General features: G+C 49.3%; 1 protein-coding gene across 10 annotated transcripts in view; it reads right to left on the bottom strand.

Annotated features, from left to right (window-relative positions):
• Positions 1-26,168, bottom strand: part of Rnf43 (ring finger protein 43) — a 75,797-nt gene that overhangs the window by 6,761 nt on the left and 42,868 nt on the right. For 8 of the 10 annotated variants that reach the window (XM_063269093.1, XM_039086050.2, XM_006247090.5 and 5 more), the window contains 4 exons: positions 9,849-9,971; positions 1,558-1,632; positions 1,329-1,460; positions 690-794 (listed from right to left, as the gene is read on the bottom strand). In XM_063269093.1, coding sequence (XP_063125163.1) covers positions 690-794; positions 1,329-1,460; positions 1,558-1,632; positions 9,849-9,971 — 435 coding nt within the window. The other 2 variants (XM_006247094.5, XM_008768041.4) reach the window with 2 other exon arrangements.

Here is a 26,168-nt window from a genome sequence, read left to right as displayed (position 1 = left end):
AAATATTATACATCTTACTTCCTTTATTGTCTGCTTCCCCTTTCCCCCCGCCACTAGAATGAAAGCTGCTGTTTGTTTGTTTGTTTGTTTGGTTGGTTGGTTGGTTGGTTGGTTGGTTGAGACAGGGTTTCTCTTTGTAGCCCTGGCTGTCCTAGAACTTGCTTTGTAGACCAGGCTGGCCTCGAACCTGGAGAGATCCACCTGCCTCTGCCTCCCAAATCCTGGGATTAAAGGTGTGCACCACCATCACTACCCTGATGAAAGAAAGCTTCTTTTTTTTTTTTTTTTGGTTCTTTTTTTTCTGGAGCTGGGGACCGAACCCAGGGCCTTGCGCTTCCTAGGTAAGCGCTCTACCACTGAGCTAAATCCCCAGCCCCAGAAAGCTTCTTAAGGGGGGGGGGGGTGAGGTGGGTTGTTTTATTTTTGGTTTTATTTGTGGTACCGTTCCTAGCACCTGAAACTGATAGATATTACTTAGTATATATGATGAATGGGTGGGTGGGTGGATGGATGGATGGATGGGTGGATGGATGGTTGGAGAGGCTGCTAAAAACCAACAGAGAGCTTAGAGTGTTTATTTAAATGGAGGCTGTTTCATGGTCATAAGACACCTGTCTGCCTCACGTTTTTCTATCTCCCTCCACATTTACACCCATACCCGCTTCTATTGGGCAGCCCACACTGCTCACCGGTCTGCTAGGGTGGGGGCGACACCTGATGCGTAGCACCGAAGCCAGGATGATCACAAAGACCGTGCCCACCACAGTCAGGAGGATCCACACATCGTAATTTGCCTGGGGGTGTGTGGGGGGGAAGCAGAGAAGAGGGTCATACTCTAGAAAGAGCCAGGCCAAGTCGGGAAGGGATACTAGAGAAAACAGGGAGAGCCGTGAGCCGCTGGGCTTCCCTCCCACCTGAGGGATAAAGAGATGGAATTCACTGGACTGGGCAGTCCTCTCTGCTTGGGGCTGCAGGAGAGCGGTCTCCAGATGCAGCCGTGAAAAGTGCTACCTGTGTTTGCAGGCAAAACCGGTCCCTTTGCTCCCAAAGGGAGCTCCTTCCTAGAGAGCACTAGGGGTTAGAGTTTGGCAGCCCAGCAGGCAGGCTTCTCTTCTCTGTGCCATTAAACCACAGAGCTGAAAACTACTTCAGGACCCCCAGGCCCAATCTATTCATCTTGTACAGGAGGTTCAGAGATGGGGAGAAACTCCCAGAGATGCATGGCTAGGGGCTGAAGGTGGACTAGAGGGTTCGGGGGTGGAGGTGGTGGTGGTGGATAAGGTGAGAGGACTGAAGATGCAAGGCTGAGGCAGGCCTGAGGTACTTACCCAAGCCGGGGGCTCCTTCAGCTCAATCCACACATAGGCCTTCCGATTCTTGTACACAAACTCCATCAGCTTCTCCGCATCACTACCCCAGATCAGCACCACCGGCTTAGTCAGCCCCAGGGGCTGCTGCAGCTGCAGAGGACCAAGCCCCAGAGGGCTGTGTGACTTCTGCTTCCACCCCAAGAACCCTGCCTTCCTCCATCCAGACCCTCCCCGGATCCCCAGGCACCTGCTCAGCAGCTGATCGGTCTTCTGTGATGTCAAAGAGCACAGCGCTGGCTCCTCGCTCGCCAGCCATTCGCGCCTGCAGAAACATAGCAGAGGCTTGTCCCACCCTGACCACGGCTGGCTGTCAACCCCACACACTTCCACACTCATCTCTCCCTAGGACGTGCACCCTGTCCACTCACAGGTACGAGTGCAAGGAGTCAGGGGACTCACATGTGTATGTGCAAAGAGTCAGGAGCTTGGGATCCCTGGTTGCCCCAACCCACTGCCTTCAAAGAACAGCATACACTATTTCCTTTTGAAATGGACCCCCCACCCCTGCTTCACTGGGTGCCAGATGGTGGCTTTGGCTCTAGGGTAAGACACAGCCCCTGCTCAGGGATCAGGCAGTGAGAACTGAGCAGTGAGTGACCAAGGAGATAGAGATGAAAAGAGGAGATCAAAGGACCCGACCCTGCCTAGCCAGAGGCAGCTACGGCTACGGAATGCCAGCCCCGAGGAGTGAGGTTCAGGCATAGTGCTGAGGCCCGGGACACTGTTCTGACCTCCATGGGAGATCTCCCACCTCAGTGTCACCCAAGGGTGCTCTCTCCCCACCACACTCTAGCTTTCCAAGCTCTTGGTTCCAATTCAGGGCCTTAAAGAGTTCTTGTGGGCTGGAGAGATGGCTCAGTGGTTAAGAGCCCCGACTGCTCTTCCAGAGGTCCTGAGTTCAATTCCCAGCAACCACATATGGTGGCTCACAACCATCTGTATGGTTGATCCCTTCGCTCTTTTGCTTAGGGGTGCTTACTGAAAAGGGGCTTTAAGGGCTGCTCCCACGAGAACACGCCCGTGCACAGGTGCACGTGTTGGTTCACCAAGGGCTCCAAGTGGGTATCTGAGAGAGCACAATCTAGCCAGCCATGCAGCAGCAGCGGCAGCACAGATAAGAGTCAGAGACAGAAGAAGGGGAGGGAACCTGGGGGCCCTGTGAGGGGGTGAGAGGAGGAAGATAAGAGGAAAGCAGTCACAACCAACTGTCAAGTACAGGGCTGTGAAGGAGCTGCTCCCAGCCTGGTATGGGACCTCCCAGACTCTAGGCTCAAAGCCTTGTCACCTCTGGTGCTGTCTCCCTCCCAGGGACCCTGATGAATCTCCGAGGCCTTCCTGCAGGCAGTGAAGGAGTTAACTCTTCTGCAAGTCACAGTGGCAGGAAGAGGAGCCAGGCCTAGGGCTCACACTCCCAGTTCTTTTGATCTATGCTGTCTTGCCAGGGAGAGCCTGTTGGGGCAGGTCTCCTGCCCCGCAGGCTGGGAGCAGCTTTGTCCTCTGCTCTCTGCTCCCCACTCCCCGAGCAGTGGCAGGGGCTAGTGGGCCCCTCAGAACCAGTTGCCTGCAGGCAGGGGACAAGGAGAGGGCATGAGACATTTAAGCAGGGGGGGTGTGTGTGTGTGTGTGTGTGTGTGTGTGTGTGTGTTGTTTTGGTTAGGTTAAGTTTCTTTTCTTCTCTCTTGCCCAGAGAGTTGAGCTGGTCCCTCTACAGGGCCTGCCTAGACTAATTGACTCCCACCCCAGGCCCTGAGTAAATTCTCAGTGGACGCTACAATGGACTGGAGAAGAAACTGAGAAACTGCAGTTTCCACTGGCCTCTCAACCACTTCCTCCCAGAAAGGCCAGCCCAGCTGAGCTCCTCCAGGGCCCTGCAAACAAGTGCTTTCCAGTAGTGCTGGGAGAGGAGGGATCCTACTGGTAATTTCAGTCGGGGGAGGGGGGGATGGGGATGGGTGAGGAGTGGGAGGGGTACCCTCCCAGTCACAGAGAGATTCTCATTCTCAGAGTTTCCCATACCCAGGATTCTAGGCCCTGCCTGGCCTGACTTGGGGACTCCCTTCTTTGGAGATATTCTTACTTCTTTGAAGAATTGGGGTAGGAGCAGTAGAAGGCAATTACTGATGAAGTTCAAACATCCTAGCCCATTACAGCCCATAATTATAAAGTTGTAAAAGCGATCAAAGAACCCAGAGAGTTTGCCAGCAGGAGAAAATAAACAGGACTTTCTGGGTGTTCCTGTGTCCCGAGTTCTAGGGACAGAAACTAAGATTTGGGATGAGTAATAGTCCAGCGGGGACTCCCTGTAGCCTCTGCCCACTTGCATCCAAGAGTAGGAGCTATGAGTGTCGGAGTGTCTGGAGACAGAAAGGATAGGTAAGCTCCTACAACCAGAAACGCAGGCTTAGAAAGACAGCGCAGAGATGTCTCTGGGCCAGAGATGCCTTGGGCCAGTAAGCAAGCAAGGCTCCACCAGGAGCCCATTCAGGGTGTGCACAGAGGGAGCTGAAATCCTGTCTCTCGATCCACTAGACAGCTGTTAAATTTTCCTCTCCAGACCACAGTGACTATTTCTGCACGTCATCTGCTTAACCGTAATAGAACATTGCCTTCTAGGCCTGAGGCGCCGAGCCATTTGGAAGGTCAAGGCTCCCCATGTACATACAACTAAAATGATGATATTTGAGAGCAGTGGTTCTCAAGCTTTCCAATGCTGTGACCCTTTAACACAGTTCCTCATGTCGTGGTGGTCCCCAGTCATAAAGTAATTTTTAAAAGGTTTATTTATGGGGTTGGGGATTTAGCTCAGCGGTAGAGCACTTGCCTAGGGAGCGCAAGGCCCTGGGTTCGGTCCCCAGCCCCGAAAAAAAAGAGAGAGAGAGAAAAAAAAAGGTTTATTTATTAATTTTTTGGATGCGGGGTTGGGGATTTAGCTCAGTGGTAGAGCGCTTGCCTAGGAAGCGCAAGGCCCTGGGTTCGGTCCCCAGCTCCGAAAAAAAAAGAACCAAAAAAAAAAAAATTTTTTTTTTTGGATGCAAGTGGGCAGAGGCTGTCACTGCCTTCAGACACACCAGAAGAGGGCATCAGATCTCATTACAGATGGTTGTGAGCCACCATGTGGTTGCTGGGAATTGAACTCAGGACCTCTGGAAGAACAGTCAGTGCTCTTAACCACTGAGCCATCTCCCCAGCTCCATAAAATAATTTTGTTGCGGCTTCATAACTGTAAATCTTCTGTTATGAATTACAATGTAAATATCTGATATTCGGGGCAGTCTGAGCTGTCCCCTGTGACACAAATACTTCACACACAAAACAGATAAAAGCAAAGCGGCTCCCTCTGATGGGGGAAATGGTCTTCTTCTACCTGCTCTGGGCACCTCCAAGAAACACAGACTTAGAAATTGTGTTGAAAGTTCATTTAGCCAAAGACCCCCATGTGCTGGGGAAAGCTAGAGGGAGGGATTTCTACAGAGCTGGGTCGGGCTAGAAAGACTCAACAGGACCAGTGGCACTAGGCTGCCCCTGAGAGCAACGGCAGAGGGGAGAAGGTGTATGTTTTTTACTGAGATCTCCCTTCCCAGAGTGCCGAAGCGCAATCCCAGCTCTGCTCCCAGTATTAGCTGTGCGACTTTGGAGCAACTCCTCTATTCTTCCCTTTTCTTTCCTGTATATGGGGTCAATAGCGAACCCTACCTCAGAGAGCTATTGCGATGACAACATTAATTAGTCCATGTAAAGCACTTAAAATTATGGCTAGTGTGCTATATACGGTTTGCATATGTGAGTTCATTTACTCCTCAATATTCCCTAAGACAGTCAGGAGCCCGAGACTCAGAGGGTTGATGGACGCTAACACTGTGGATCACCCAGAACTTTACCCTCCACAGTGCCTACTTTCTGCTCTGTTTTGTCTTAAGGTGAGGGCTCACTATGTAGTCCAGGCTAGCCTCCAAGCCCACAGTCCTACTACTGATTTAGCACTCCTGCATGCTGTCATCTTGGTACCCAGCTGCACATATCTGAATCTAATCCCTCCTGCTAGGCAAAAGGCCGCTGTACTTGTCCAGCCATGATAGGGGGAGTGGCAGGAGCAGTCACAAGAATGGAAAAGTCGGAGCTGGAGATCTCAGTGGTTAAGGGCACTGACTGCTCTTCCAGAGGTCCTGAGTTCAATTCCCAGCAACCACATGGTAGCTCATAGCCATCTGTCATGGGATCTGATGCTTTCTTTTGGCCTGCAGGTGTACATGCAGATAGAGCGCTCATGTACATAAAATAAAGCTTTAAAAAAAAAGAATGAAAAAGTCAAACAGAATTATGGTGCGGCACACTCTTGGCTTGTGCAAGGCTCTTCAGTGATCCCCAGTACCAGAAAAGAACAAACTAAAACGAAACAAAACAAACCAGCAACAGCTGGTATTGAAGGGCAACCGATGTCCGAGACACCGAATAGCCACTGTAGTCATTTACTGAACAATCGGCATTAAATTATGCATTTGCATCTGTACTGTCCCATGAGATCCCCATAACCAGGAGAGATGGCTGAGTGGTTAAGAACACTGACAGTTGTTTCAGAGGACCCAGGTTCAATTCCCAGCGCCCCCACATGGTGGCTCACAATCATCTACAACTTCAGTTCCAGAGGATCTGATGCCCTCTTCTGGCCTCTGAAGGCACCAGGAGTGCACGCCTATAGTACACAGACATACAGACTAACACTAATATCCATAAAAAAATTAACTAATTAAAAGACCCTCATGGCTATTCATGTATAAATCCCATTACCACCCCCTTTCACAGATAGGGAGTCAAATCCAGTTTGGATGGGTGAGCCAGAGTATACGGCCACACTGGATGGCAGCTGGTGAGCCACCTTCAACTGTGCCAGGGATGACAGCTCGCCTTCTGCCCTCTGCCCTCCCCTCTCCTTTCCCCTTCATTTATTAGTTAAAAATATTTATTTTATGTGTATGAGTATACTGTCACAGACACACCAGAAGAGGGCATCAGATCCCATTACAGATGGCTGTGAACCACCGTGTGGTTGCTGGGAATTGAACTCAGGACCTCTGGAAGAACAGTCATTGCTCTTAACTGCTGAGCCATCTCTCCAGCCCCATTTTTTAGTTTTGAGAGGGTCTCATATATCCTAGGCTAGACTTGAACTTGACGTGTAGTCAAGCATGACCTTGGACTTCTAGTCCTCTTGCCTCTATTTCCCGAGTGCTAAGATTATAAGCACGTACCACCACACCTGACTTAGCATTGATATTAAGGGAAAACCAGAACAGAAACCAAATTGGGTGAGTGGTTTTCAATTTTTTTCCTTATTAAAGACCTTATCTTTCCCTTATACTTCCTAGGAGCCAGTGTGTGTGTCTGTGTGTCTGTGTGTCTGTGTGTCTGTGTGTGTTCCCCTAAACCATCCATACGCATTATTTGTCTTATTATATAATTTGTATTAACACTCCGAACTTAAGAGAATTCTATAAAGCCAAAGCAAAAGTGTTTTAGTTTGGCCTTTGAGATTTCTGAGACATTTGCATGCCTCTTCTGAGCAGGGGACCCTAGGAAAACTCCCATTGGTTGGGTCAGATGATAGGACCTGATGGACATGCTTGGGGAAAGGACAGTTCCCTTAGCAGGGAGAGAGAGAGAAGCCAGGCACCATGCTCCATCCTGACTGCCAGTTTAACTTGACTTAAATTGTTCTCGTAGCTATTTTGCCACTTCCACCAAAAGTCTAACGCACTAGGCAAGGGTTGCCTTCAGGGAAGAGCAGGGCCTAAGGTTACCAGGCATAGCAGCCAGGTGCTCTTTAGATTCCTAACATCCTTTCTGAGGTTTGATTTTTACATTTCTTTGGACACTGTCTTATGTAGCCCATGGTCAAGTCCGACCCTGGGTTAAAACAACTGCAGGAAGCTGGGTGTGGTGCTGTACATCTGTCACCCCAGCCCCAAGAGGTGGAGGCAGGAAAGGGACTTTTAAAGCCAGCCTAGCGACATCACATCACACCGTGAGGCTCTGCTTTAAACATCAAAGGAAGTTGGGTGCGCTGGGTGGGAGAGTCAGAGTTAGATGTCACACTTTCTGTGAAGTTTCTAGAATAAGCACGTGCCCCTTCTGCAGAAGGTAAAGAGAAGCTGGGGAAAGAGACTCTCTGAATTCTCTGTCCACTCCCTGCTCTCTGTTCATGCAGAGCAAGTGCTGAGCCTGTGCCTCCCGAACATTTCTCCAGATTTTGTAAAGCAGGAGAAATTAAATATCCGCAAGTAGGGTAGCTCTAGTCGGAAGAAAATCCGCAGCTGTAAAGGACTGTGGTGCTGTGAATGAGAAAGGCCTTCGTGGGCTCAGATGCTCACACACGTGGCGGAACTACCAAGGAGAGCAGAGGTCAGCCTGGGCTGTTACAGAACAAGACTCTGTATCAAAGTCCAAATTAAATACAAAGGATCTTGTCCATGTTCCCCTGGGTATAGAGGTAAGCTATACAGAAAACCATAACCGTCGGTAACAGTGAAGGTGCCAGGTAGCAGGCTGGCAAACCAGCGCGCTTAGGAAAGCCGCGCAACCGCGCCCGTGAGGCGTGAGGCGTGAGGCGTGAGGCGTGAGGCGTGAGGCGTGAGGCGTGAGGCGTGAGGCGTGAGGCGTGAGGCGTGAGGCGTGAGGCGTGAGGCGTGAGGCGTGAGGCGTGAGGCGTGAGGCGTGAGGCGTGAGGCGTGAGGCGTGAGGCGTGAGGCGTGAGGCGTGAGGCGTGAGGCGTGAGGCGTGAGGCGTGAGGCGTGAGGCGTGAGGCGTGAGGCGTGAGGCGTGAGGCGTGAGGCGTGAGGCGTGAGGCGTGAGGCGTGAGGCGTGAGGCGTGAGGCGTGAGGCGTGAGGCGTGAGGCGTGAGGCGTGAGGCGTGAGGCGTGAGGCGTGAGGCGTGAGGCGTGAGGCGTGAGGCGTGAGGCGTGAGGCGTGAGGCGTGAGGCGTGAGGCGTGAGGCGTGAGGCGTGAGGCGGCTCTGTGAGCGCTGCTGTGCACCGGAGCTCTCATCTAGGGATTCGCTTGTTTGCTTAGCTTGGTTTGTTTTTTGGAGACGTTTCTCTGTGTAGCCCAGGCTAGTCTCAAACTTGTGATTTGTCTGCCTCAGCCTCCTGAATTCTGACATTTAAATTATTTTAAGCATTTGTTTTGTTTATTATTTTTGAGACAAGATTTCTCTGTGTCACCTTGGCTGTCCTGGAACTCAGTGATTGCCCACCTCCACTGTGAGAGTGCTGAGATTAAAGGGATGCACCACCACCTGCTGGCTTATTTTCAGGGTTCCCTCCCCCCACACCCCGAGACAGGGATTTTCTGTGTAGCCCTGATTGTCCTGGAATTCAATTTGTAGACCAGCATGGCATCAAACTCCGAGATCTGCCTGCCTGTGCCTCCTGAGTGCTGGGATTAAAGCCTATTTTCAGTTTTTGTGCTTTATTTATTTATTTTTTTCTTTTCTATTTTTCGGAGCTGGGGACCGAACCCAGGGCCTTGCGCCTGATAGGCAAGCGCTCTACCACTGAGCTAAATCCCCAACCCCTATTTTCAGTTTTTTTTTTTTTTTTTATTTTCAGTTTTTAAATGTGGCGATTAACTTACATTTTAGTGGGAGGTGGTTTTGCTTCCTTCTTTGGGTTTTTGTTTTGTTTTTGAGACAGAGTATCATATAGCCTAGGCTGGCCTCACGGTATGTGACTGAGGGGACTGAATTTGTAATCATCTTGCCTTCATCCTGGAGGGCTTGGATTCCAAACACCAAGCCCTGCTTTATGCAGTGTTAGAGAGCAAACCTAGGGTCTGGTGCAGTCTAGGCAAGGCGCTCTGCCACACGGGCTCGCCCTGATTTAAACACATCCCTTGTGCAAGCCAAAGTTATTTTGCATCAAAGTAACAAACATCACAGGGAAGTAAAGGTGCACGGAGAGTGATCGCTTCCACTTAGTATTTCCTTTCTCCTTTCTGAGTTGGGGTTTTCCTTTTCTTTTAAAGATTTATTTATTTATTTATTTAATGTATATGAGTATACACTGTAGCTGTCTTCAGACACATCAGAAGAGGGCATCAGATCCCATTACAGATGGTTGTGAGCCACCATGTGGTTGCTGAGAATTGAACTCTTGACCTTAACCACTGAGCCATCTCTCCAGCCTAAAGGGTCTTATTCTCTCTCTTAATTTTTTTTTTTTGGGGGGGGTGGTGTTTTCCCAGACAGGGCTTCTCTGTGTAGTCCTATTCCAGCTGTCCTGGAACTCACTCTGTAGACCAGGGCAGCCTCGTACTCAGAGACCCACCTGCCTCTGCCTCCCAAGGGCTGGGAGTAAAGGTGTGCACCACTATCAGTGGGCCTCGAGGCACAGTGGGCTTATCGTTCTTGAGACAAGGGAAGGAGAGGGCTGGGGGTCCTCACAGCCCATGCTGGGTTCAGCTGAGGAGGGTGGCGTGAAGATCTACCTTACTGGCCAGTGACAGGCAGGGGCGAGGAGCCCGCCGAGGACTCTCCAGCTTGACGATGCTGATGAAGCCAGGCTCTAGGTTGTCGTCATCACTGGCGTTGCACAGGTACAAGGGGTGGGACTGCAGAGAGAAGACGTCTTGGTTAGATGAGTTCAAGCAGGCAGCTGTGAGCTATGCACAAGAACCAAGCACAACTACAGTGTTCTAGGTAGGGTCCAGGTTGACCATTTTTTTTTTCAGGACAGTGTTTCTCTGTGTAACAGTCCTGGCTGTGTTGGAACTTTCTTTGTAGACCAGGCTGGCCTCGCGCTCACAAAGATCCTCCTGCTTCTGCTTCCGGAGTACTGGGATTGAAGGCATGGACCACCACACCCAACTTAGGCTGGCTTCTTTTAAAACTTTGAGAATGGGGTTGGAGGTTTAGCTCAGTGGTAGAGAGCTTGCCTAGCAAGCGCAAGGCCCTGGGTTCGGTCCCCAGCTCCGGAACAAAAACAAACAAACAAACAAAAAAAACAAAAAAAAACTTTGAGGATAATATTATTAATAAGTTTATTATTCGTGTGTGCACGTGCGCGTGTGACAGGCAGAGACAAGGCTCATCCGTGCTATGGGCTGCTCGTGGGGGTCAGAGGACAAGCCTCAGGGGCTGCTTTACTCCTTCCAACTTGGAATCCCGGGACACACAGTAGGTTCTCGGGCTTGCACTGCAAGTTCTCTACTTGCTGGGCCATCTTCCTGGCGCTGAGTAGCAGGTCTCTTGGTACTATACAAGAACAGACATTAGCCAGGCATGGTGGCTGATGGCCTGTAACTCTGAATTCAGGAGGCAGGAGGTTTGCCAGAAGTATGAGGCCAGCCTGGGCTACATAGTGAGTTTCGGGCTATCCTATCTCAAAAAGGGTGACCCTTACTACTTCCTAGTAAATAGAAATCATTGTTTGTCACTTCAGATGTGTTGGAGATAGAGGGGATGGGGACGGGCAGGAAGGAGAGGTCCTACGCGGTGAGGACTTAAATGAACTTGCTGTCAAATAGCTGTAGGACCCTTAAGGCATACCTTTCCAGACATACCAAACACAGACTGCTCCTCTCCTGACCACAGTGTCTCCTGATTCCTGATCCTTCTACTTGCTCCCCAACCTCTAAGCGCTGAGAGCACTCTCCTGCTCCTCTTAGATGCCGGGCTCTGAGAATGCTGTGCGCTTCTGCATCTGTGCCTTCTGCCCTTGATCCTGAGGCAGTGCCAGGCGGTACCGATGCCTCTTTGGTTCACCCCATCAGTGGTTGCCCTGTAGATTCCGTCCTGTGCCTTGTAATTCTGTATAACGGCTCCTGCTGTTCTCACTTTGCCTGTTTGTCCCTCATGGGAGCAAGCAAGCTGCCGGAAGGGGCTGTCAATCAATAGGGACCACCTTGCTTTGCATCACAACCTTGATAGTAAAATCTCTGGGTAGGGGTGTTGGGGTTCCAGAATTTAAGGATTACTGGGCTGGTGGTAACGGACATTTGGTGTGGTAGGAAGGTTATGTGCTCTTGTCTCCAGAAAATGAAAGGCATGAGGCTGACCTGCTCTTTCTTCAGTGAATACACTGGCTTTAGCTTGATATTGGAATTATCAACCCATTGCTCTCTACCGTGCTGTTTGGGACTGGGTCTCTCAGTGAGCCTGGAGCTTGTTAACTAGGCTAAGCTGGCTAACCAGCATGCCCCAGGAACTTGCCTGTATCTCTCTGTCTCCTCAGCACTCGGATTACAGGTGTGCACCACCATGTCGACCAGGCTGGCCTCAGATGTAGAGATTCACCTGCCTCTGCCTCCCAAGTGCTGGGATTAAAAGCGTGCGCTCTCACCACACAGCACGATTTATATTCCTATTTTGTATGTATAAGTGCTTGCCTGAACATGCAGAATTTGTGCACCTGGTACCTGAAGAGGCCAGAAGAGGGCATCACATCCCCTACACTGGAATTACAGACGGCTGTGAGCTGCCTTGTGGGGGTTGAAAACCAAACCCAGGCTCTCTGCAAGAGTGGCCAGCGCTCTGAACCAAGTGGTGTCTCTTCAGCTGGTGGCCAGCTTTTTAAACATGGTGCCGGGGAGGCTGAACTCCAGTCCTCACTTCGTGTGATAAGCACTGTACAGACTAAGCCATCGTCCCCACCTTCCCTTCATCTTCTTCTACCAAGCCGGAAGGCTCCCACTGTGCCATGTAAACACACCACATTATGGTGTCATGGTGCTAGTGTGTCCAACGGACTGTGGGAGGGTACAAGGAGCAGAGACTAATAATTCCACATAAGGAGGAGAGTGATTATCATCACAAGAGTGACTCAGTAGCCTTGCTGGGGACTGATTAAATGTGTCACCCGGAAGACCAACAGAAGAGGTGAGGGTGGAGAGGTCATTCTGGCAGAGGAAGCCACAGGTTGAGATAAGACTCTAGGAAGATGGGCCAGGCATGACGAGATGGCAGATGAGGCTGGAGAGACTGAAACACTTAGACCATGCAGTGGGGTCCACAGGCTCACGTAGGCTCCCAGGAGGAGTCCCCTGGTGATTCAGAGGGAATCTGTGTGGTGGAGAGTCAGATATGGCTGCTTCGACATAACAGAGACTCATAGGATGCAGAAATTAACCGCAGAAGTGCACTGCTCTGACTAGCTTGTCATTTCTTCATGGACCAGTTCTCTGAGATCCCAAGACCCCCTCACACTGAGCAGAGGGCAGATCAGGAGAGGGGAAGATGTACAAATATTTACCCACTACTCTGTCCCCAGAGTTAACAGAACCACTGCCAGAGCAGCACTGTTGGAGGATGTCCCTGGCCAGGTGGAAGGGGAGGAGGACCTAGAGAAGAAGTCATCAGATTGCCTGATTCTGAACCAGCAACTGAGGGCATGAGAACCAGAGGCAGCCGCCATTTTAACTGTCTCCTGCCTTTCAGGGCCTCAGGCTCTATCTCACCAAGAGACGGGCACTGCCTCCTGGAGCACAAGAAGCCAAGGTCGTGCAGGACTAGAACTTAGCTCACCTGACTCCATTCTCTGCCATCATGGGCTCACTTTGAATGCAGGGCCAGCCTCCGTTGACCTGGCCAACAGTGATCACGAAGAGAGTAATGGCTTGCACTGACCATTCTAAGCACTTGCATATCACTATGAAGTAGAAAGCTGTTGTCCCTTCTTTGAAGATGAGGAAGGCATGCACCGAAATGCTAAGTAAGGCCCCCTAGAGGACACAGCTGGTCCAGGCACTCAGGAGGCAGAGGCAAGCAGGTCTTTGTGAGCTCAAGGCCAGCCCGGTCTAAATAAAGCCAGTTAGTTCCAGGACAGCCAGGGCTCTGTTACAGAGAAACTCTGTTCTTGAAAACCAGATAAAAGGGGGTTGGAGGTGGGTGAGTTCACGCTGGTAACTGACACCACCAGATCAGAGCAAATAGGAAAATACGTTAAAGGGAAAAAGGCAAAACAAACGAAAGAGCTGGGCACGGGGTCACAGGATGGCAATTGCAGCACTCAGAGGACTGAGACAGAAGGAAAGCCAACGGGTCCGGCTTAGGCTACATAATGAGTTTCAGGCCAGCCTGAGCTACGTGAGCACCTGTTTGTAAATGTTTACATTTGACTTTGAAAACTTATTTTCCATCAACTTAAAACTAAGTTACTTGCCTTACTTATTTATATGGTGTCTTTTCCTTTTCTTTTCTTTTCTTTTTTTTTTCTGTTTGTTTGTTTGAGACAGGGCTCACTATGTAGACCAGCAACTTGCGGCAAACCTCCTTCTCATCTCTGTCTCCCAAGTACTGAAAGAAGTGTGCACCATGATGCCCAGCTGATCCAAAGGCCCAAGTACAGATCCCTAGAATGCCGGTGACCCCCAGATATTGTCCTAGGTGCTCCCCACACACACTCTTTTAGGGGGGTTGGGGGGGGACAGGATCTGTCTGTGTAGCCTTGGCTGTCCTGAACTTGCTTTGCAGACCAGGCTGGCCTTGAACTCACAGAGATCTACCCGCCTCTGCCCTCTGGAGTGCTGGGATTAAAGCCATGTGCCACCACTACCCGGCCCACAAGGTAGGTGGGCTGTGAGTGAACCAACCAACCCACAGCCATGGTTCTCCACAGTCTCATCTTCTCTAGGGTGCCAGACCCCTGTGTCCAAATGCCCTCTAGATCCTTCTGAGGGAAGGATCTTAAATGAGATACCTCAAACCCAGCCTGCTCAAGCCTGAATGAATCACTGTGTAGTATCTAATCCCTCTCAGGGGTCAGAAGCATGATGTCACCCAGCTAGGGGCTAACCTCCCAGTCTCCTCAGTTCCTTCAAATGTCAACATGTAAGAAATCGACAAACTACCAGTTCCCAAGCACTCAGGAGGCAGAGGCAGAGGCAAAGGAAGGATCTTTGTGAGTTCCAGGACAGCCAGAGCTACACAGTGAGACCCTGTCTCAAAACCAACAAAGGAAAGGAAGAAGGAAGGACAGAATGAATGAATGAATGAATGAATGACTCGCCAAATTTGATCAGTTCTATACAAATGCTTTTCCACTTCCACCCTGGAGACCATTAGCTCCCTGCCTGTCTCTTTACCTCTGTTTCTTCCAACTCTGCCCAGCTCATTCCCACCTGCTGCCACCATTGCTCACTACAAATTTAGCTAGGGTTGCCTTAGCCATCCCTTCATACAGCAGCAAGAGTGGCTTCAGGACTAACTTGAGCATGCTTGTCTCTATGGAGAGCTCTCACTAGGCTCCTCGGAGCTCTCGGGATGACGTCTGCACTCTTGACCCCCTGTCCTGGGCTCCGGGACATGGCTTGGTGGGTAAAGGCACTTGGGCGAGCCTCGACCTTGGAGTCACAGAAAACTGCACAGAAGGAGATAACTCTATAAAGTTGACGATCTGACCTCCACAGGTATGCTATAGGACACATGCCCACACATACAAATTGTGTGTGTGCATGCACAGCACGCACAGAGACACACGGACACATTTTTAAGGCTGTGGCTGGCCTGGGTGTACCTCTTCCTAGTCTTCTTATCCCAGCCCCGCCCCCTCATCTTTTCCTGTCCAAAATTAACAACCTGCGTCACTTCCCTAAACACACTTTTGACATTTGCCACTCTGTCCTTTATTTCCCTAGCCATAGTCTTAACCCCACTGTGGTGCATCTGTCTGCTGTCTTTCCTCCTCAGCCCCCGGGCCACCTGTCCCTGCCACTGTCTTATCAGTGCCTGTCATACATGGGGAACTCAGGATTTGCTGAGTAGTTATTGAGAGTCTATAACCAGATGGTTGACGCTAATTTAGTGTACACCAGAACCCTGGCCATGGCTGCTCTGAGGAAGATGGGTGAGCGGAGTGGGTAAGGAGGACTTGGAACTGGAGGACAGAAGTAACAAAAGCTTTCTTATTCTTCCTGTATTTCCTTTCCTGTCTTTTCTCTCCATCTCCTTGCCTCAGGAGCATTTGCCAAAGACCAATGCTGGCTGAAGACCTTTCTTCCTGGCTTTGGTGAAAAGTGAACCCTTTGAGGAAGCGTGAGTGTCCTGAGGGCAGAAAAAAGTGGAGTGTGGAGGGAAGGTCCTGTCTCCAGAACCTTAAAGGAATAGGCAGGACCTAGAGGCACCTTAAAGGGATAGGCAGGATCTTGATGCACCCAGCAGTGGGAATCTGAAGCCTGTGCCCCAGGAGGAGTCTGCTCCCTGCAGAATGACCAAATCAGAGAAGCATCGCCTCAGATACTTACCCCTTTTCCTTCTTTCAGTTCTCCCTTTGCTTCTTTCCAAGACAAGGTCCTATGTAGCCCAGGTTAGCCTCAAACTCAGTAAGTAGCTGAGGATGACTGCGTTTCTGATTTTCACTGAGTACTGAGGTTATAGCCATGTGCCCCAACATCTCGTTGACTCAGGGCTGGGGTGGAACCCAGGCTTCACACTGCTGGGTACGCACGTTATAGACTGAGCCACATACACAGACAAGAAATATATCCAAACCTTTCTTTTTTTCAGTGCTGGAGATGGGGCCCAGGACCTTGCACATGTGAGACACAAATGCTTTTCTCTGAGCTACAGCTCTGGCTGACTCTTCCTCCTCTAATCTCAAAGAGCACTTGCGTCTGGATAACACATTTACGGGGATGAGCTTGGCTACCAGAGCTAGTCTAGGTTTCAGAAAACCCCAGATTTTTGTGCTACTTTGTGAAGGGAATCAATTTTCTGGTCACTTTGAGAACTAGGGCCTTGGAGTCAGATTTAACAGATAATATGTGCTATTTTTTGTACAGTCCCATCAGTAGTGTAAGAAACACACTTGCCACATTTTGCATGGTTTGACTTAGTTACAATGAGAGCTTTGCAAGTCCCCTCAGACGAAACATGAAAACCAGTCATTCCCACCAAGATTCTTCATGACCTGGCTAGGAAGCTTGTTTCTGGGGCATGGGCGTGGGGACACCTTCCAGGCATTCCAGCCCAAAGAAGGGCTCCTGGGGAGACAGCAGATCAGATCTAGGGGACAAAGGCTCCTTAAACACAAATAGGGAAGTGCTCACCTGCCCATTCTTTCAGCAACACTAGAAGGTGAGAGCTTTTGAAATCCAGTGAGGGCATGGCTGGGCGGGGCTCCCAGAAACTGGAGGAAATTAAGGATTAGTGACTGGTGTGTTCCTAATAAAGGCCATGATGCACCTGTCTTAAAGGTACCACGAGGGAGAAGTCAGGAGGGAATACTTGCCAGGGGCAGATCACTCAGGTTTCAAACTGGCTTTGCACACACAACCCCTTGGCAACGACATGTAAACTAGTGCATGCGTTCATGCCCGCGTGTGCGTGTCTTGTGTTAAAATCCTTGTGTTCTAAGAGACATGGTATTGCTATGTTGCTTGGGGTTGCCATGAACGTCTGGCCCTTCTGTGTTAGCCTCTGGAGTAGCTAGGACTACAGGTGGAGAGGGCAGCTGCTAGCTCACGTTGTTTTAGAGACAGGGTCTGACAAGGTAGCTTGGGTTGACCTGAGCTCCTGTCTCTCCAGCATCAGCCCACTCAGTGCCAGGATGGCAGGTGTGCCTGTTGCACCAGCTGTATTTCATAGCTTTAAGTCCACAGTTCTTCCTAGAACTTATTCTTTCTGGTTTGATTTACTCCCAAGACAGAGGTTGGGTTGATCTCACCATTTACCTGCAGGACCTTGGGCAAGTTAGTCTGTGGGCATCCTAGCCTTCATTTCAGAATGGGAACAACAAGGGGAAAAAATGGTTTCTGCTTGTCCTGAAGACAAGAGATAATGACTAGTTAAGTGCTCAGCACAGACCAAGTGCTAGTGCTCATTAAACGGGAGCTATTGTACTCGCAATAATAATTCTCTTCTTATTCCTGGAAGAGACAAAGCTCTTTATGACTCCTTCCTCCCTGGGCGGTCAACGGTGCCTCTCAAAGGCAGCGTTCTGCCAGGTACAGTCTGGGACGGCTCATTATCCTCGGTCACTTCCCTCCTGTTCTCGGTCCTGCAAACCTACCGAACAAGCTCTTCCAGTTTCGAGCCCGCCTTCTTCCCGTGTGAACTCACTGCGGCCTCGCCGAGGGCATTCCAGGGCTCTGCTGAGCTCTGGACTTTACTGCTGGTCTTAGTTCTTCAGCATCTCTCTCCTCCTCTTGGGCGTGGGCTTCTGCAGAGCCTTCTGAGCTCTCTCCCAGTTTCCCGGTCCTCTCCTCACCCCCGCCTCTGCTGCAATAACCTTTTAGTTCTCTTGATTCGGCACTCAGACCTTCACCCAGGGCCTTGGACAGGTAACTCCACCACCCCGCTACAATTTTGCCTTTGTAATCAGGAGCATTGGCCAGACATCAAAGGCGTCCTTCTCCCTACTTCCTCTTTCCAGATTTTATAATCATCCTTAGCAGTGCAACCTCCATTACTTGAACTTAGAACTACCTGGCTTTTATCTCGGGTGGCTGGACACACCAGCATCATAAAACAGAGCTCCTGCTGCTGGGTGGCGGAGGAAGGCAGACCAGCCTATGGGTTTGGCTCTCCTGGCTCCCTTCCGCACTGCAACAACTTCACAGAGGCTCTGGGTTTGCTCACCTGGCCCTCTCTTTAAAGAGATTGATGCTCACCTGCTGAGAACGAGATCCTAACAGCAATTGGGTCTGGAAACTTTGAGAAGTGTTTCTCATTCCCACAAGAACCTGTCTCTGAGACGGCAGAGTCTCCCCATGAAGTTAAAATGTTGGGAAAATTACCAGAAGGTTTTCTCTTTGTTACCATCTCTTTTATAAAGAAAACGTCTTATTTTATTTTATTTTATTTTTTTCCGGAGATGAGGACCAAACCCAGGGCCTTGCGCTTGCTAGGCAAGCGCCCTACCACTGAGCTAAATCCCCAACCCTGTCATTCATATATATATATATATATATATATATATATATTTTTTTTTTTTTTTTTGAGGCAGGGTTTCGTGTAGTCTAGGCTGGCTACAGATTCACTGTGAGGTTGAGGCTAGCCTTGGATGATCCTCGGGCCTCTACTTCTCACGTGCTGGGATGGCCTGCCTGGATACTGTGTGCTTTTTTAAGCTACAGAGGATCATGCTGGTGGGGAGGGAAGCTAGGGAGCAGAGATGCTAGGGTGGACCAGAAGAAAGCTGGAGTGGACAAGTGAAATAGAGAGGCAGGAAGAGGGAAAGGCCCAGGAAGTCTGGTTTGGGACTTTACATATAAAAGGCCTGGTGTAAGAATGAAAAACAGGACTGGAGCCATGACTCCGTGGGTAAGAGTACTGACTGCTCTTCTGGAGGTCCAGGGTTTGATCCCCAGTACTTAGAACCAGTGACTCACAACTGCCTGTAACTACAGTTGAAGGGAATCTGACCCCCTCTTCTGGCCTCCATGGGCACCAAGCACATATGTAGTGCACATACATACACACAGGTAAAACACCCATATCCATAAACAGTAAAATAAACTTTTAAATGAAGGAAGGAATAAACTGGAAATAGTTTACAAGTTGCCGAACGCTTAGCCTGGGTCCTGCCCATCTGAGATCTTCAAATTATTGGAGAGGATGGGGTGGGAGGATCACTGGGACTTGGGCAATATGACAAGGCCCTACCTCAAAGACAACCTGCTTTCTCACAGAAGAAGAAAATGGAACTCTCGTTAAAGGAGGTTACATTCTAGACCCGAGTTCCTACCCTGTCTGCATCACCCTGCCTCCAAGTCTACAAGCCAGAGAGGTATCCTCCTTCCCATGTGAGCACATAGCCCCTCCCAGAGCTACTGTCCAGGCAACTGGGCCCAAAGGCTTCAGAATCTAGGCTTCTCGGCTTCGCCAGCCAGAGCCTGGGCGCCTCTCTGCTCTCTGCCTCCCAGTCTCAGCCTCCTTCTTCCTGATAGGATTTAATATCATCTCTTCTTACAAACCCTTGTCCCCCAAGAGACAGGGCTTCTCTGTGTAGCACTGGCTGTCCTGGAACTGGCTCTGTAGACCAGGCTGGCCTCGAACTCTGAGATCTGCCTGCCTCTGCCTCCCAGTACTGAGATGAAAAGGGGCCGCCACCGCCACCGCAGTGTGGCTTCTAGTCTGCCACAAGGGCAGACTCTGTGCAGAGCTGCTTTTCAGGTGAATGGCCCCTGTTAGACTGGGCTGGGAAAGGCGTGTCCTGAAATCAGAGGTCACAAAAGCTCAGACAGAAACAATGGTCCTCTCCTCTCCTCGGCTGCCCCACCCCCTAGGAAAGGCCTCATTCTTCCGTTTGAAATGTATCTGTCAGGGGCTTGGGGATTTAGCTCAGTGGTAGAGCGCTTGCCTAGGAAGCGCAAGGCCCGGGGTTAGGTCCCCAGCTCCAGGGGAGGGGGGGGGGGGAAGAAATGTATCTGTCCCCATCTCTGACCAAGCCAAAACTCCATGACACAATTAGACCTCTTGATTCGGTGGGGCTTTCCTACCCCATACTCTGTCTAGCCTCTTTGTGTGGAAGATTCAAAAGCAGAAAAAACAGGAGCTGGTTACTTGGGTTGCTTCAGGAATGCCTTGAATGTAAGCAAAGACCACCTGGCAGTGCCAGGCAGAGGGGGGCTCTCAGCCACCACTCCATGTGCAGATCGTATGCCATCACTGAGTCACACACCCACACAAAGATGTCCCCATCAGGGGTTGGGGATTTAGCTCAGTGGTAGAGCACTTGCCTAGGAAGCGCAAGGCCCCGGGTTCGGTCCCCAGCTCCGAAAAAAGAAAAAAAAAAAAAAAAGATGTCCCCATCATTGATGACTGCTGGGTGACGAGGTCCAATGAGGCTGCCGAGGTCCAATGAGGTCCAATGAGGCTGCCGTGGATGGAGGTTACACCGCTGGAGCGCAGCCCATCCTGGCATTCACAGTAATGCTGATGGAAACAGATCCACTGTGTTGACAGTTGTAAAGGTGCATCACGTCCGTATACAGACTGGCACAGGTGATAAACCACTGTGCTAATGGCTCGCCCATCTCCTATACTGTTGTTTTTTTTAAATCATTATTTAACACCTTGGACTTACGGAAAGTTTGCTGTAAAACTGTGTCATCTTATGCTGGCAGCCGCTTGCTACATTTCATTTTTACCTTGTCTCTTGAGTGCATCAAGAAGCCATGCTGAGCAGGGCATGCTGGTGCATGCCTGCAATTCCAGCACTCGGGAGGCAAAGGCAGCAGGAATTATTCCACACAGTTAAGACTACCTCAGTCTACGTAGTGACTCTCAGGCCGGCTAGGGCTACATAGGAAGATTTCAAAAAGCTCCTTAGTTGTATGCTAAGGAGAAAAAAAAAAAAAAAAAAGAAAGACCCCCTTGCCTCTAGAAAGAAGCCATGCAAGTACACATAAAATGCCTATAACTGGTAGGCTGAGGCAGGAGAATAACCATGAATTCTAGTCTACTCTGTGCTATAGAGATCCTGTCAAAACCTCCACACAAGGAGCTGGCAATGTAGCTCAATTGGCAGAGCATACACAAAGCCTTAGGTTTGATCTCCAGTACCATATAAAATGAATCATGGTGACTATGTCTATAATCCCAGGACCTTGGGAGGCAGAGGCAGGATCAGTTCAGTCATTCTTGGTTTTATAGAGTTCAAGGCAATCTGGGTTGTGGTTCAAAACAACAACAACAACAACAACAACAAAACCACCACCACCAAGAGATTCTATTGCCACAGGTACAAGCTGGGTGTGGTGGCACTCCAGGAGATAAAGACAGGAAGATCAGGAGTTCAAGGCCAGCCTCAGGCACATAGTGAGCTTGAGAACAGCTTGTATTACAATTCCTTTTGGAAAACACAATACAAGAGATGTGGGGGAGAGGGAAGAGGAGGAGGAGGAGGAGGAAAAGAATCTACCTCAAGGGACTGGCTTGTAACCATGTTGGCACAAAGACAAATGCACCCATCACACTTCTCAGAACATCCCCTCTGTTAGGAACGATTTCCAGATACAGAGGCACTAGAAAGTTATAGTTATGAGTAAATAAGAGGGACCTATCAAGACTCAGTGGTCACATCAAATATCTTGAAGGCTGAGAAAAGAAGCTCGCAAAGGTTAAAATCTTAAAAGATGCTAAGCACCTGGGGTCTGAGTCAAGACAATGGTTAGGTTTTGAAGCCCATCTGGGCTACAGAGTGGCCTTTTCCCAACACATACATGCACAGGCTCGTGTGCACGCGCGCGCACGCACACACGCACGCACGCACACGCACACACAGACACAGACACAGACACAGACACAGACACACACACACACACTTCTTAAAAGGCACCCTAGTTACGTGAATTGGGTACCTATTCTCCACCAGGTGAAGTACTCAAGACTCCACCTCCAAGAATCCCAGGAAGCCCTGCAGATCACTGAGTTCTGACACAGTCCTGGGACTCTGCAGTACAGAAAGCCCCGGAGGCCTGTTCGGTCTTTTCAACCCTATCCCAAGAGAGGCCCTTTGCAGGGAAGTCAAGGTCTGGGTCAAGTGGCTGTTTTTAGGGAGAATACCTAATCCTTTCATTTCTAAGATGAAAGCTTCTGAAGCTTTGCCCAAGTTCTTTTTTTTTTTTTTTTTTTTTTTTTGTTCTTTTTTCGGAGCTGGGGACCGAACCCAGGGCCTTGCGCTTCCTAGGTAAGCGCTCTACCACTGAGCTAAATCCTCAGCCCCAGCTTTGCCCAAGTTCTGAGGCAGGGCCTTACTCTCCTCTCCCCACAGTTAAGTGAACTAATTGTCCTTAACCCAACAGCCTGTTTCAAACAGCTTCCCTGTCTTCTGCCTTATGCTTTCACTGTTTCGATTCTGGCCAAACTCATGTCTGAGGTGGTAGGAATAAAGAAACCTGCTGGAGTAGGTGCTGTTTGCTTCCAAGTCATCCTTAAGGTTAAGACTTTGGCTGGACGTGGTGGCACATGCCTTTAATCCCAGCACTCAGGAGGCAGAGGCAGGTGGATCTTGTGAGTTCAAGGCCAACCTGGACTACAGATCAGAGTTCCAAGGACAGCCCAGGACTACACAGAGAAACATTGTCTCAAAACAAAACAAAAACGGTTAAGACTTTTAAGTTTAAAAGGCCCCAAACTAAAGCCAGACAGTTACTTATGAAAAGACTAAAAGAGCAGGTGTGGTGGTAAGGGCCTTTCATTCCAGCACTCAGAGGGTAGAAGCAGGCACAGAGATCTCTGGGAGTTCCAAGACACCCCAAAGCTACACTGAGAAATTCCATCTCAAACCAAAGCAACAATAAACAGAACAAAACAAAAAGCAAAAGAAAGAAAAGAACTGGGTGAAACCCAAGGAAACCAGAGTGTCCAAATGTGCCAGAGGCTCATCTGAACTTCACTGTGAGCTTAGCTTCAGCATGCCAAAGGGCTTAGCTTTCACTGGTCACCTTCACACTTGTTCAGGTGTCTTTCAGCCTAGTGTCCAGTTCCGTTCCAGCTGCTGTCTTCTACAGCTGGCTTTCCCTGTAGCTGAAAAGCTCAGAGGGGGGAGACATTGTCTCCAAATGGATCAGTTAGACTAAGTCTTCTGAGTCCAGCGCGTAAATGCCAGCTGGTGAATGGGGCTGGGTGACACTCTATGGTTCAACGTGGCTGATCCCAGTCTCTGGCTCCTGGGCAGTGTCGTGAATTACATTTACTTTCTAACATTGTGAGGGGTGGGCCTGAGCTTCACTAAAGAAACAAGAGATGGAACACGGGGAGGTTGCACTTATGAATTACATTAGGAGGAAATGCACACGGATTATTCAAGCCACCAGCCAACTCTGATGCTCAATGTACCCTCAGAAGCTATTGGGAGGCTGACATCAGCCCAAAGAGGCTTCTGTTCAGAAGAGACAACGGCCAAGAAAGGCTTGTGTTGGAGAGAGCCCAAGGCTCCAGCCCAACAGCCTTTGACCACAGCTCTGATTCCTTGTCCATGGGGTGGCCCCGGGGAAAGAGGCCTGCCTTTGGGGGGATTGTTTAATGATTTGCCAGCAAAGAACACAGCAAACAGAGTGCTGGCAGCTGCAGGGAAGACACAGGAGAGTAGACGTTTTTATTCCCACCCACGGCATAACCTTCCAGGTAGGGAATAAAGAAAAAAGTGAGATGGTGTTGGGAGAGCCTGGGGTGTGGATGCCATTTGGGGCTCACATTTCACTGGGTCTCTGTGCATGGTGCCTGGATAGCATAGCACTCATACCAGCTAGTGTTTCTGTCTTCTGAGTAGTTCAAGATGTCTAACAGCACCTCTCTCTCTCTCTCTCTTTTTTTTTCTTTTTTTTTTCTTTTTTTTTTTTTCAGAGCTGGGGACCGAAACCAGGGCCTTGCGCTTGCTAGGCAAGCGCTCTACCACTGAGCTAAATCCCCAACCCCTAACAGCATCTCTTTAGCTCCTAGAAACTAACTAAAAAGTAGCACACACAAGACATTTTCATCCATTTATCAATCCCTAAGATAGCTCTTGTGTTTTAAAAATTATGTACATGCGCCATGCAGAGGTGCCAAAGCCCCTTGGAGCTGGAGCGGCAGGTGGTTTGTGAGCTGACCCACTGACATGGGTGCTGGAAACTGAACTCAGGTCTTCTGGGGGGCCCTATGTGTTCTGAACCACTGAGGCATCTCTCCAGCCCAGTAGTACTTTTTGTTCGCTTGATTTTTTTTTTTTATGTTAGAATTCTGAGAACTAAGGAGAATAAAACCAGAAAAACAGTCTTATCTTGTGTGTACAGAAGTATATAGTCTGGACAGATGTTGCAGGGGTTAAGGGCACTTGCACTTATTGCTCTGGCAAGTGCCTAGGTTCAGTTCCCAGCTCCTACAGGGTGGCTAATTAATCACTGTAATTCCAGAGAAGCAGATACCCTCTTCCTGGCCTCCACAGGCCCTTGCAAGCCCGTAGTGCAAAAGATGCTAACCCATGTGCATAAGATTAGTCTCTCTCTCTCTCTCTCTCTCTCTCTCTCTCTCTCTCTCTCTCTCTCAGGATTATATTTATTCTATATGAGTACACTGTAGCTGTCTTCAGACACACCAGAAGAGGGCATCGGATCTCATTACTGATGGTTGTGAGCCACCATGTGGTTGCTGGGATTTGAACTCAGGACCTCTGGAAGAGCAGTCAGTGCTCTTAACCACTGAGCCATCTCTCCAGCCCCCCAAGTCTCTTTTTTTAAAATATTGAAAAAGTATTTTAAAATATTGAAATGGGAGAGTTTGTTGGATACTAAAATCCGTTTTCTTTTACTTCCCCCGGGCCTTGCTCTATCTTTACTCCACGGGTCAGAGGACAAATGGCACCTCCACTATGTCCTATGAGCCAAAGATACCCATAATCTTACACTGGTTTTTTGCCCTCAACTCCTCAAAACAAGGCCTTCACTTTCCCTCTAACCAGCTCCTCATTCCTAGATTTGAGCACTTTCCATTTATTTCCCTAGAGCCATCCATCTAATCTATTCAAAATTCTTGGAGGACAGAAGACATGGGATCTCCTGGAGCAGCTGGAGTTGTAGGCCATTACAAAACACCTTGGTGCATACTAGAAACTGAACGTGGGTCCTCTAAAAGGACAGCACATTCTCTAAGCTACCTTCCCACCCCCTATTCAAAATTCTTAAGTGACTGTTAGTATTAATCAGCGTTCCATTATGGCCCCTCCCCTATTCACTTCCTCTGTGAGAGGTCCTAGTTATATAGTAGGTGTTCGATAAAATATTAGTCATGTTCTCCTTCCTGCAGAGTACATCCTGAGCTCCTCAGAGTCAAAGACAAGGTCTCCTTTCACTGCTTGCATAATGCCAAGCACAAGCAGGTGTTAGAAGAAACGCATGCTAAGTCACATTCTAACTAACAAATGACATGAATTTGGTGAGCACCTTTTCTTTTTTCTTTTTGTCTTTTTTTTTTTTTCAAATTGGATATTTGTTTATTTACATTTCCTCCACCTAACCACCCACTCCTCCCCACCTTCCCGTCCTGACACTGGGCGGGGTCTAGCCTTGGTTGCAAGCCCCTTCAGCACCTTCAGTCCTTTCTCTAACTCCTCCAATGGGGACTCTGTTCTCAGTTCAATGGTTGGCTGTGAGCATTTGCCTCTGTATTTGTCATGCTCTGGCAGAGCCTCTCAGGAGACAGGTATATCAGGCTCCTGTCAGCATGCACTTCTTGGCCTTTCCTTCAGTCTCTGCTCCAAACTTACTTTGTCTCTATATCTCTTCCTATGAATATTTTTGTTCCCCCTTCTAAGAAAGACTGAAGCATCTGCACTTTGGTCATCCTTCTTCTTGAGCTTAATGTGATCTGTGGATTGTATCTTGGGTAATCCAAGCTTTTGGGATAATATCCACTTATCAGTAAGTGCATACCATATATGTTTTTCTCTGTTTGGGTTACCTCACTCAGGATGATATTTTCTAGTTCCATCCATTTGCCTATGAATTTCACGAAGTCATTGTTTTTGATAGCTGAGTAGTGCTCCATTGTGTAGATGTACCACATTTTCTGTATCCATTCCTCTGTTGAAGGACATCTGGGTTCTTTCCAGCTTCTGGCTATTATAAATAAGGCGCTGTGAACATAGTGGAGCATGTGTCCTTGTTATAGGTTGGAGCATCATTTGGGTATATGCCCAAGAGAGGTATAGCTGGGTCCTCAGGTAGTGCAATGCCCAATTTTCTGAGGAATGGTGAACGCCTTTTCATTTGATCAGGAAATGACTATTTTTTAGATTCCTGCTTTCTCGTCAGAAACCTGCAAACCTTCCCAACCCTCCTCTCTGGAGTCTGGGCTTGAACTCTTCTTCCCCAGGGCTGTTATACAAGCAT

This window comes from Rattus norvegicus, chromosome 10 (genome assembly GCF_036323735.1).
Source record: "Rattus norvegicus strain BN/NHsdMcwi chromosome 10, GRCr8, whole genome shotgun sequence".
Taxonomy (NCBI): domain Eukaryota; kingdom Metazoa; phylum Chordata; class Mammalia; order Rodentia; family Muridae; genus Rattus; species Rattus norvegicus.
Note: the sequence above shows the minus strand (reverse complement) of the source record. Positions and strands in the feature narration are given on the sequence as shown.